The following is an 11,592-nucleotide window of genomic DNA, read 5'->3' as shown; positions in this document are numbered from 1 at the left end:
GACAGGGTGTCAAATGGCAGAGCTCTGCATCAGCCCAGCTGCCTTCCCTGCAGCCATTCAGGCCCAGCTTTCCCACGGGGAGAGGGAGATTTAGAAACACTCTCCTCCCTAGGGTCAGCCTTGCTCTGCTCCCAGGGCAGAGTTGCTGGGGGACAATCCTGGCACCGTCAGGTTATTTAGGAACTCCAGTGACACCGAACAATGAGAGGGAGCTGGGGCGGACTGGTTCTTCCTCAGAGCTAGCTGCAGCCTGGAGCATGGCCCACTTCCTGCTGAAAGGACACGTTCCTTGGTCCTGGGACGCTCACCAGGCCCCAGCAGCTTTGCTCCTCAGCCTAGGTGCACAGTGGGAGTCGAGCACTGGTACTTCCCGGCTTACTCTGAACCAGCAACACTGCAGCCATCTGGGAGCAGCCCAGTGCAGCAGGCCCTGGTACAGCCGCGAGTCTGCGTTCTGCCTCTAACCCAGCGTCTTCCACCACTGTAACGGCCAGGGACATTAATTTACAGAGCTGAGCAGAGTCAGGGATCTCCCCAGAACATCCCATAGTCACAGATCAAACCCCGCCCTGCCCGCCCGCAGGCCCCCCCCAGGAAAAGCACCAGCTCCATCAGTCCTACCTCCCCAGGGACGCCCGGCTGGCAGCTACCTGTGCTCATGGACCACAACGCGCTTTATTTACAGTTGTATAACTGGATAGAAGCCATTTAAATAATCTACAAAGCAGCAGGCCCCATATCCCCATGAAACATCAGCCACAGCTACACAGGACCTGAGCTGCCAGGAGCCAGCCGGGGAAAGCAGCGATTCCCAGCACGTTTCACTAATGTGCAGAGGCACCTGGTGTGTGTCACAAGGCAAGAGTCAGTCTCCTCTAGTGCCTGCTTGTCACGGTCCAGGCAGGGGCTCCCGGGTGCCAGAGATGCCGTCCAGGTTACAGGCAGCAAACGGAAAACGAGCAGGAGCCGCTCACCCCAGCGGCTGGTTCAGCTGGGCAAAGGAGGCACGCTCAGTGGTGGCAGCAGCTATAGTAGGTGCTGCTCTTCTGGCTCAGGTCCACACCTTCATCCTCTGAAAAGAGAGCAGACGAGTGACGCCTGCGCCATGTAACCCCACCGCACCTAGGCTCCTGGCCTGAGCCTGCAAACACCCGTCCAGCCCCTCGCCAGCCGGGGGCCAGACTGCAGCAGACGGAGCGCGTGGAACAGCTTTTAGAATCCACGTCTCTGACCGCAGCCCCTTGAGTCAGGAGAGCTGAAGCAGATGAACAATTCCTGCTCGTCTGCCCCCGGCTAGGAGCCTGCCTGCCTGCTCCCTCTGCCACGGCAAGAGCTCCCCAGGCGGTGCAGGAGCAGACCCACGTGTAGCACACCCCAGACAAGGAGTTTCCCTCCGGTTTGTGCTCGTCACCCCTTCCGCAGCAGCTGGAGCAGCAGCAGGGCCATGGTTTCCACAGTGACCAGCATCCTTTCAAAACTCCAGCGAGGGAGCACCAGCCTCCTGGCATTCACCCCCTTGCCATCACCGGGCACCCAGCTGCCCCGGCGCAGGCCCTGGGGGAACAAGCCCTGGTTCCCCTGCGCCCAAGCACGGAGAGGAGTTTTGCTCTCGTGCACTAGTGACAGGTCCATCCGTCCGTCTGCCCCGACGGACAGATGGAGGCACAGGGGGACCCAGCTCCTCCCCGAAGCCTAGTCCAAGAACCCCTGCTGCCAGGAGCTGCACTAACGTCCTGCACACAGACAGCACTGAGTCCTCCGCAGCTCCCCTTTGAGCGTCAGCAGAGCAGTGAATGAAGGAAAGGGTTGGATGAGGAGACTTCCCAGCGTAGCCCCTGCTGCGGCGCTGAGAACGGGGAGAGATACTTACCCCGCCAGAGCCTGCCCGTCCCTGCCCCCGGGAGCTCAGAAAACACCCAGCCTCTGAACAAGCCCGGGTTAGCAGGGCCTGAGGCCCTGGCTAGGAAAGCAGGAGCAGTATGAGCCGGGCGCATTAATGAAGAGGCCGTGCCATGTTTGCTCCAGGGCAGGAGCGCATTCTCCCCAGGCAGCTGAGACAAACCCACGCCCGCAAGAGTGAGTGGAAAGCGTTTGCGCTGCCACTGACTCAGCCGGTTTGGGAGGGCACCAGGGCAGGGGCTCCTCTCCTGCCGCTCACCTGTCATCAGCTGGAAGGCAGTGAGATGGACGTAATCCTCAGCCACCTTCCGAAACAGCTCATCTGAGACAGCAAGGAGAGAGTGAGTGTCTCCTCTGCACTCCGAGGCCAATCTGCGGGGCAGCGGGGCCCCTGGAGCCCCCAGGAACGGACCATTACACAGCGGGGGGGGGTCCCTGCTCAGGAGGCTGGAGAAGGTGCTAGGCAGAGAGCTCCATCTGCTGAACTGCAATCCCCCCCGGAACTAGCAGGGCACAGGATCCCCTTCGCCAGGGAGGCGGCCAAAGGGCCGAGCGCAACCCACACCTGCCTTCTCCTTTACCATTTACAGGCTCAGCATGGAGCCAGGCTGCTTGAATCCCCACAGCGTGGGGCATTCTGGGACCTGTAGTCTCCACAGCCTGCCCCCTGCATTGGCCCTTGCAGAACAGACACCTCGGCATGCTGAACTTCTCCTCACCCCGAGGCCACAGGCTCCCTGCCCCCATCCCGTCCCACCGCACCTCCAGCAGCCAGCTCCTCAGCCTGCCGACGCGGCTGCACAGGGCATTTTGGGGTAGGAAGAAGATGGCCCAGATACTGAGCCCCTAACCTGTATGGCCGCCCCCAGCCTGCGTTGGTAAAGTGCCCGCCCCGGGAAGAAGGGGTAACTCACCCACACTCTGGCCTGTCTTACTGGAGGTTTCAAAGAGCTCCGCCTTAATCTCTGAAACACAAACAAGTTAGTGGCAGAGGGGGCCTGGACTGTCTGCAGTGTGAGGAGAGGGCAGGTCCCCCAGCATTCATCCTCGTAACCACGGCAGCACCAAGGGCTGGGGCTGGTGTCACAGAAGCAGCCAGCAGGAAGAACAAGGTGGCTCCCAACCCCCACACAAGGCCCGGAAGTTCTGCCTCTGCCAAGCTCCTCGCCACCCCCCAGCGGCTGGGCATGGCTTGGCAGCACCATCTCCCACCAACCACTACCCTGCTGCGCGTGCTGACGCCACTGAACCGGTTGTGCCGTGAGCCGCTCCTGCCGTCCAGCCGCATGCGCACGGCCAAGTGCCAGCAGGGGCTGGATCTGCCCTGACGAGGCCCAACGAGATCTGGCTTCAGTCGCTGCCAGCAGGAAAACCCACTGCCCCAGCAGGACTCAGACTGGGCATTGAGCAGCTCCCACTTCACACGCCCGAGTCTGTGTGAAAGGTGACGCCGAACTAAGCCAAAACCGTCCCTTTCATCGTCCCTCGACTCCAGCTCTGCAGGTGAACACTGGCTCCCCTCACTTGTTGATACTGGAAGAACCAGGCTGGCCACGGCCAAAAACTCTGCCCCGAATTGGGACTAAAACGACAGGTGGCCCCGAGCCCCCAGGGCTGCACCTGACTGGCAGAAAACGAAGCCATGTGCAGAGCACAGAGGGGTGGTTCCCGGGACTGCAGATCTTGACCACACCTGCGGTGCGAGGAAGATTGTGAGCTACACGGCAGAGCTCCAGGGGCACAGCTGTGTGCTCAGAGGAAAGGCAGGGACCTACCATCTGCATAATCCTGCACATCATGAAAGTCAACGCCCCGCTTCTTCCTGTCCTCCTCCAGCAGGTCACTCTTGGTGCCACACAGATAGATCCGGCAGTTCTGGAGCAAGCAGAGAACAAAGACCAGCTGGTGGACACCGCCATGGATGTGCCCCATGCGCACACACTCCACAACGTGCTTCTCACACAAGCCACAATCACCTGGATGCACCCACACCTCACTATGCATCGCCAGAAGGCCCTCCCCTGCCCAGCCCCACAATGACAGACAGCGCACAGCCTCTATGGGCGAGTCTCTGGCAGACACACCCCACCGCCAGGGGAAGGACAGAGGGGGAAGCCCCGCCGCCTTCTGAGGGGGGAACTGGGTCAGCAGCAAGGATGTGCGTCAGGGGCTCTCTGCTGCGGCCACTTCTGGAAATAGTTGGGAGGATTTTCCTTCCTGTGAGGAGCTGTTTGCCCTACTCAACGTCTCCAGGAAGGAAGCATGAACTAACCCCCTCCCCCCAGCAGCTCCCGATCTCCCTCTTGTCCCTCCCCGCAGCCCCAGTCTGGGAGCAGAGAAGCGACTCACTTCCTCAAAGTTCTGCAGTTCGTTCACCCAGAACTTAGCTCGCTGAAAACTGCTGCCGTCTGTGAGATCTACGAGAGGGGAGAAGTCAGGCACGGCCTTGCCCAGTGCATTCTCCCCTGCTGCCCCCTCCCCCAGCCACAGCAAGACCCGCACCCAGCAAGAAGAGATGCCTGGCGGAGGAGTTATTCAGCTAAGAGTGAACACAACTTTGGCAGCAGTGGGGACCCTCTCAAGTAGTGGCAGGGCCAGAAAGCTGCCTCTCGGCACTGGGGTGAGGGCAGGTGCCACTCCCCACCCTGGCATCCGAGCCCCGTTGTGGGCTTGATGTAACATTAATGCCTGGAAGTGGGGAATTTTTAAAGAAATAGAGATGCAAGCTGGCAGCATGCTGCAGGGGCCTCCACCTCCCCTGCTCAGAAGGCCTTGGGGTGGGTTGCCTCATTTCTGACATGGGGAGCTCCCGCAGGGCCCGGCTGGCAGGCCCCACTGCCCAGCACAGACAGGGTGCCCATAGGCCATGCTCCAGGGGAGCGTGCTGCCAGGCACTGGGGCCAGCACCCAGAGCAGAGCCCTGACCGTAACACACGATGGCGGCTCTCGCCCCGCGGTAGTATATCCGACTCATGGCCTCGTACCGCTCCGACCCAGCCGTGTCCTAGGAAGAACAACAGAAAAGCCATCACTTTCCGGGCCTGGGGGGGGGAGAATCTACAGCAGCTGCTGGAGCCTGGCTCCACGGCTCCCGCCCACCAGCCAGTGCTTGGTCCAGCAGCAAGAGAAGAGGAAGTTTCCACTGGCCAGGCTCAGGCAGAGATGGCCCGGGGCAGCCAGCTGTTTGAGGGTGCTCCCTGCAGAGCGGCTGGCGCTGCCCGGGCTCCCTTTTCCACACCGGCGTTTCCTGTCTGAAGCTGGGAAAAGCCCCCAGGTTTCAGCCCGGTTCAGTGCCTCTGGCGAGGGCAGAGTCCACTTGCGATCAGACTTACCCAGATCCCCAGCGTGACTGTCCGGCTGCCGACTGACATCGCTTTGGCCACAAACGCGGCGCCGATGGTCTGCGAGGGAAACAAACGGGAGAGAGGAGCAGCGTTTTCACTCCGCCCGCCCAGCTCCCGGCTGCCCCCCCCCCGCCCCCGGGGACTCGCCCTAGGCCGGCGTCACACGGCGCCACTTCGGGGGGCTCCCCGGGACATTCCCGCGGGCTGGGCTGGGTCGGGCCGGGCCGGGGCCGGGCTCACGTTCTGGTAGGGTCCCACGAGGAAGCGGCTGTGCGCGTATCTCTCCACCAGGCTGGTCTTGCCCACGAACTCCTGCCCCAGCAGCACCACCTTGGCGTCCACGCGCCGCCCGCTCATGCCGGGGCCGGGCCCGGGGCAGCCGCGGGCCGGTCACCTGCAGCGGGCGGGCGGGCGGCGGCTGAGGCGGGCCGCGGCGAACGGTTCCCGGTTCCCGGCCCCGGGGGGGTCCCGGGGGCGGCGCGCGGAAGGCCCCGGCCCGGCTCGGCTCAGCTCGGCCGCATGGGGCCCCGGCCGGTCCGGTCCGGTCCGGTTCGGTCTCGGCGCGCGCCCGGCTCGGTTCGGTGCCGCCTCAGGCTGAGGGCAGGGGGCGGGGCTTCGCGGGAGAAGGGGGGTGCCGGAAGCACGTGACCCGGGCGCGAGCCGGGCCGGAAGTACGTCGCAAGCCGCAGAGGGCGGAAGCGAGGGGCGGGGCCCGGGGCCAGCCCGGAAGTGGCTGCCGCGCATGGCGGGGGCGGCGGCTGAGCCCCGGCGGCGGGCGGGGCCCTGGTGCGGGTGAGCGGGGCCGGGCCGGGCCGGTGGCGGGGCCGCGCGCCCATGGGGAAGCACTGCGCGAGCCTGAGCGTGCTCAGGGGGCCCTGGGACCAGGTCTTCGCCGCCTTCTGGCAGCGCTACCCGAACCCCTACAGGTGAGCGCGGCTGGCCGCCGGGGGGGACCCCGCAGCGCCCCCATCGCCCCACACCCTATCGCCCCGCGGCGCCCCCCGCCCCACGTCCCCTCCGCCCCATCGCCGCGCCCCCCATCGCCCCACACACCACCGCCCCGTCCCCACCGCAGCGCCGCCCATCCCTCCCCGCCCCCATCGCACCGGGGGAGCTCACGGGCGCGCGCACACCCGGCGGGGGGAGGGGAGCTCACGGGCGCGCGCACACCCGGCGGGGGGAGGGGAGCTCACGGGCGCGCGCACACCCGGCGGTAGGGGGGGGTCACTCGAGGTGCTGTGGCGGGAGCGCTGCCCTGTCCGGAACAGACGTTTCCGCTTCCGCCTGGCGGGGCCGGCCCGGGCCGTGGCTGTGGCTGTGGCCGTGGGTGCACCAGGCCTTCGCTGTGGCGGGGTCGGGCACAGACGTTTGCCCCCAGCCCAGCCTGTTCGTGGCTGCAGGGTCCAGCAAAGATCCATCATCACCGCCCCCCCCCCCCCCCCGGGGCTGGCCCCCCTGCCCTGCCGTGCCGAGCCGAGCCCAGCGTTGCTGGCCAGCGAAGGCCTGTGCCCAGGCCGGGGCAGCCGGTCTCCTGGTGCCGTGCATCACGTTCCCGGCAGCCGGTCGGTCCCACTGTGCAGACTGGAGCTTCTGTCCCTGGACGTGGGACTCAGCCCGGCCGTGCCCCCGCCCGTCACTCGTGCTTAGACACGTGCCCCGGCCACGGGACGTCCCAGCTACGCTCCTTCCAGTGCCCGCCGAGCTGCCCTAGCCGTGCCACCGGTCCGTGTCCTGCAGGGTCCCCGGGGCGGCACTGGGAGGGGTTTTTCCTGTCTCCCTGGGGAAGGCGTCCCCCGTCATCCCAAAGGACACGAATGCACACCAGCCCTTACACTCAGCTGGTGCCCTGCCCACCCCAGCCGGGTGGCCATTTCTGGCATGGCACGGCAGGCAGCAGCTATTGCACAGAGCGTTACAAAGCTCCCGGAAGTGAGTAAACTAAATGGACAACTTTCTGTCATCTTAAAACTGGGCCTGGCATGTTGGCAGCGCTCTGAGTTCATGCTTAGGTTCTCCATGCTGGGCCGTAGCGTCCAGGGCGTCATTTGCTATGGGGTAGTTGTCTCCACAGACTTTGGTTCGCACCCCCACCCCGACTTTTCACAGATCCTTCCCAGCAGCATTGCAGCATCTCCCCTGGACCTGTGGGGGCTGCTGCCTGCAAGGCGGGCCAGGCCAAGCCTTCTAATCACACATCGTCAGCGCTGTGTCCCTCTCTGTGCTCTCCCCCCCACACCCGGAGCAGCAGTGGCAGCCTGGGTTGGAGCTGAGTGCAGGGTGAGCTGGGCCCCAAACCCTGCCCTGGGCCAGCCATCACTGAGACACCCCTCCCCTCCCCCAGTGCACTGCCCACCTCCGGGATGGGACCATCCTGCTAACCCCATGAGCAGCATCAGCAGGGAGGTGGAACTGGGGATGCCGACACAACTTTGCTCCCCCAGAATTTCTGTGACAGGAAAACACTGATGTCCTCTAAATGATTATGTGCCCCGGGCCTCTATTCCTGCAGCTCTCTTCGAAACACCCCCAGCAGCACAGCTCCGTTCTGGGGCATGGGCTCAGTGCTGTCTGGGAGGAAGGAGCACCTCGCACTGGTGCTGGTTCCTGGGGGTGATGCCTTCGGCTGACTTGCCCACACCTCGCCTTGCAGCACCGTGGTTTTGCTTGGTCCTCTCCCGTTCGAGTAGTGACCCAGCTCCGGCTGTGCTTGGAAACTGAGGGGGGCCCAGCACAGCCTGCGTGTTGTACAATGTGCACGTTCCAGGATCAGGTCCAAGAGGTACCGAGGTAAGCCTGACATCCTCTCTCCTCACCTAGCAAGCATGTCCTGACCGAAGACATCGTGCACCGGGAGGTGACAGCGGACCAGAAGCTGCTCTCCAGGCGGCTCCTGACCAAGACCAATAGGATGCCCCGGTGGGCCGAGCGCTTCTTTCCTGGCAATGTCGCCCGCTCGGTGTACATCCTGGAAGATTCCATTGTGGACCCACAGAACCGAACCATGACCACATTCACCTGGAATATTAACCATGCACGTCTGATGGTGAGTGGCAAGCAGGGAATTGGACCAGCAATGCTGCTGCCGGTGATAACCCAGCTCCTTCTGCCCAGGGCCAGCTGGTCCCCTCAGCCCAGGCTGTGTGGGCTGTGCTGATGCTGCTGTCTGTCCGGCAGGTGGTGGAGGAGCGCTGTGTTTACTGTGTGAACCCAGAGAACAGCAGCTGGACTGAAGTCAGACGGGAAGCGTGGGTCTCCTCCAGCCTTTTTGGCGTCTCCCGAGCCATCCAGGTGAGTGGCTGCCATGTTCAGCACATCCCCTGCAGGCTGTGAGCACCGGCCCTGTGGCCGCCAGGGGCTAACTGATTGCATTAGGTGCTTAGCTGGCAGCCCCCGGGGACCCCCCTGGTTCAGGGAAGAAGGGAGGGCACGTAGCGACCATTGGGTTCAGCAGATGGCCAGCTGCCTGGGCTCTGTGATCTAGGCCTGCGTCTCTGGTCTGTCTCGTTGCAGGAGTTCGGCCTGGCCAGGTTCAAGAGCAACGTGACCAAGAGCACCAAGGGCTTTGAATTCGTGCTAGCTAAAATGCAAGGTGAGTGCCTTGGCCTCGGGGACAGGCTGGGCATGCACTGGCAGCCCACGGGACTGGGAGTGGCAGTATGATTTTCCAGCCAGGGTGGTTGAGGGAAGCTGCAATCACCTTTAACATGGGCCTCCGCGACCTGCAGCCAAGAGCCTGCCTTGATCGACGTTAAGCTGAGTGGCCAGGAGTTATTACAGACTTGGGCCTGCTCTCTGCATTCCTCTTGTGGGTTCAAGAGAGTTGGACTGCAGCCAGCTGTGGGGAGGGGCAGGATTTTGGGGTGGCTAAAAGGGCTGCCTGTGTTCAGGAGGTGGGTGAGAGGTTCCAGCAGCGTCACAGAGGGAGCCTGTGCCGCATCCACTGCCCTGAGCATCAGTGGGAGATGGGTCTGAGTGAGCTCGCCTGCCTGCCTGCCTGCCACAGTCTGTGAGGCAGCTGACCTGGGCCGGTGGGTCTCCTCCCTGCTGGAAAACCTGAGGCTACGAAGGTGTGCTCTAAGCCAATAAAGGAACTCGCCCCTCACCCGTGCTGTGTAGGGGACGTGGGCTCCAGCCCCTGACTGCTTACCTCAGCCTGTCACCCGAGTGCAAGGCTGTCTGTCAGGGCTCCAGGTGCTCGGGCAGTGTGCAGCCGCCGAGATCCGGGGCTGTGGGAGGTGCAGGGGAGACCTGCTGGCTCACACGGCTGGGCTACACTTCTTCATTGTAGGAGAAGCTCCCTCCAAGACCTTGGTGGAGACCGCGAAGGAGGCCACAGAGAAGGCCAAGGAGACAGCCTTAGCAGCCACAGAGAAAGCCAAGGACCTGGCTAGCAAGGCAGCCACCAAGAAGAAGCAGCAGTATGTGTGAGAAGCCAGTCCCCTTTGCTGCTGGCAGGAGGGCAGAGTAGCACTGGACAGCTCCGTCCCGCACCTCACAGCGGACAGGAGCCTCTCTAGAGTTTATATTTTTTAATTGAAACTGTACAAGTCTGACAATCAGCTGCAGATAGATCCTTGCTGAGGTGTAACTATCATTAAAGAATCTACTTCCTCCAGGGGCCGGGCTGGTGGTGCTCAGCACAGGTTCCACCCGCGGCCTCTAAATGTGTGCGCCAGCCCCGCTCACCCGTCCGCAATGGGACTGTCACTGCGGGGCCGACGGGCGCTCCTGCCTGCCAGCTCCTGCTGGGACCCACAGCAGCTTCCTGGGGCAGCAGAGACTCCCTTGCGGTACCTGCTATGGGCAGGCCCCTCCCGGGCTGTCTGCAAAGTGGGGCAGCCCCATTCCCCTCTGGAAGCAGACTTGCTTCTCTGCTGTCCAGAGTGAGAGTTGGGCTGTCTCCCCTTCTCCCCCCAAGGCACCCTGGCACAGTTCTGCATGCCCCCTGCAGCAGCAGGCTGCCCCACTCACGTGGGGTGACTGACCCCATCCGGGCAGATCCAGCTGCTTTCGCTAGTGGGGCAGAAGCTGCCTGGCTTTGTTTCCAGGGCGGGTGTGGAGGTGGCTGGCTCCCTCGAAGCTGGCCAGATGCTGCCAGGCTGCACCCCCAGAAAGGGCTCAGCCTGGGGTTAGAGTGTAGCTGGATCCCCCTGCTCTGCACCCTTTTGCAGCACGCTCCCTGCAGCAGCGATGGCCCAGGGCTGGGACAGAGGAGGCTCTGCTGCTGTGGCAGGTACTGCAGAGGAAACAACCTGGGCTGAGTCAGTGGGGCGGGCTCCTGCAGGAAGGGCAGAGAGGCCTGTGTGGGGAGCAGTGCTTGCTCAAGGCACCATCTGTCAGAAGCAGGCTGGGCTGGGCTAGCTGCATTCCCCGGGGCCGCTGCCAAATCCCCTTCCTTTCCCTGCGAGCAGTGTCCTCGGGGAGGGAAGGGCAAGCCCCAGCCGGAACTGCCAGCAGTGCCTGCACCCAGCCAGCCAGGCCAGGCGGCCTTGCCCATTCAGAGCCCCCAGCCTGGCCCAGCCCCCTGCGCACTGATGCATAGGAGCCGGCTCGGAGGGGAGGGAGCAAGGCCTGAGTGTTGGCACTGGGCCGCGGCTGCCGTGGGGGGAAGGATCCCATAGGGGAGGGGCTGGCCGGGTGTTCTCTGTCACACCGGCCCTGGGCCGAGTGCGCCCAAGAGACTGGGGAGTCCAGGCCGCCCACCTTGATTCCTTCTCTGCTGGGTGTGAAGCAGCTGCTCAGCTCAGCCTGTCCAGCCTCCAGCGGAGCCGGGAGCAGACAGCGCTGAGCCTCACCGCGTTCTCACTGCACACCCGGGCTGCTCCCCTGTCCTCACACTTGGCCTTGGCCACTGGCAGGGTCGGGCAGCCGCCTTTCTCCCTCGAGGGCCTGAGTCAGAGCCTCCCTGGCTCCCCAGGGCTGCTGGGCCAGGGGAGCACAGAGCACTGACTGCTGGGCAGGAGAGGCCCGTCTCCCTGAAGGGCTCCCCCGAGGTGCAGCTGGGCTGGCGTAGCGAGAACCCTCCGTGTTTGCTGGACCCGCTGCGTCAGCCGCCGCCATGCCCTGGCGGGGCCATCCTGGCAGCCAGAGGCATGCTGCGGGTTAGTGCAAGGAGAGCTCTGCCCTGACAAGTCCTGGGAGGATGATCACAGCAGAGAACTTCTCGGCTGAGCTAGGAGCGGCTCCTCTGCTCGCCCCAGGGCCTTCCTGCCACAGGCCCCCCGCCCCCTCCTCACCCCTCCCAGCTGTGGGAGCCAGCCAGGGAGGTTGGTTATCAGGCTTGAGGAACTCTAGGTGGATCCCTGGGCCTGGCCGCGGGGGCCGGAAGGTCACAGCACAGACACTGCAG

At 64.0% G+C, this 11,592-nt stretch overlaps 2 protein-coding genes across 2 annotated transcripts; one reads left to right on the top strand and one right to left on the bottom strand.

Moving 5' to 3' along the window:
- Window positions 1–68: 68 nt before the first annotated feature.
- RAB24 (RAB24, member RAS oncogene family) lies at window positions 69–5,816 on the bottom strand. The gene is made up of 8 exons (XM_067535239.1): window positions 5,484–5,816; window positions 5,232–5,300; window positions 4,825–4,903; window positions 4,249–4,316; window positions 3,675–3,774; window positions 2,814–2,864; window positions 2,159–2,221; window positions 69–1,072 (listed from the first exon to the last, which is right to left on the bottom strand). The coding sequence occupies exons 1-8, from the start codon at window positions 5,598–5,600 to the stop codon at window positions 1,011–1,013; spliced, it is 609 nt and encodes a 202-aa protein (XP_067391340.1). The 5' UTR covers window positions 5,601–5,816; the 3' UTR covers window positions 69–1,010.
- A 140-nt stretch (window positions 5,817–5,956) lies between these two features.
- Window positions 5,957–11,386, top strand: PRELID1 (PRELI domain containing 1). Its single transcript, XM_067535227.1, has 5 exons — window positions 5,957–6,169; window positions 8,061–8,286; window positions 8,418–8,531; window positions 8,754–8,832; window positions 9,532–11,386. The coding sequence occupies exons 1-5, from the start codon at window positions 6,078–6,080 to the stop codon at window positions 9,669–9,671; spliced, it is 651 nt and encodes a 216-aa protein (XP_067391328.1). The 5' UTR covers window positions 5,957–6,077; the 3' UTR covers window positions 9,672–11,386.
- The last annotated feature ends 206 nt before the right edge of the window (window positions 11,387–11,592 follow it).

The sequence above is a fragment of the Emydura macquarii genome, unplaced genomic scaffold (assembly GCF_026122565.2).
Source record: "Emydura macquarii macquarii isolate MOO-44397 ecotype Brisbane River unplaced genomic scaffold, CSIRO-AGI_Emac_v2 contig_378, whole genome shotgun sequence".
NCBI lineage: Eukaryota > Metazoa > Chordata > Testudines > Chelidae > Emydura > Emydura macquarii.
The sequence above is the reverse complement of the archived record's forward strand: the minus strand, read 5'-3'. Positions and strand labels throughout refer to the sequence as shown.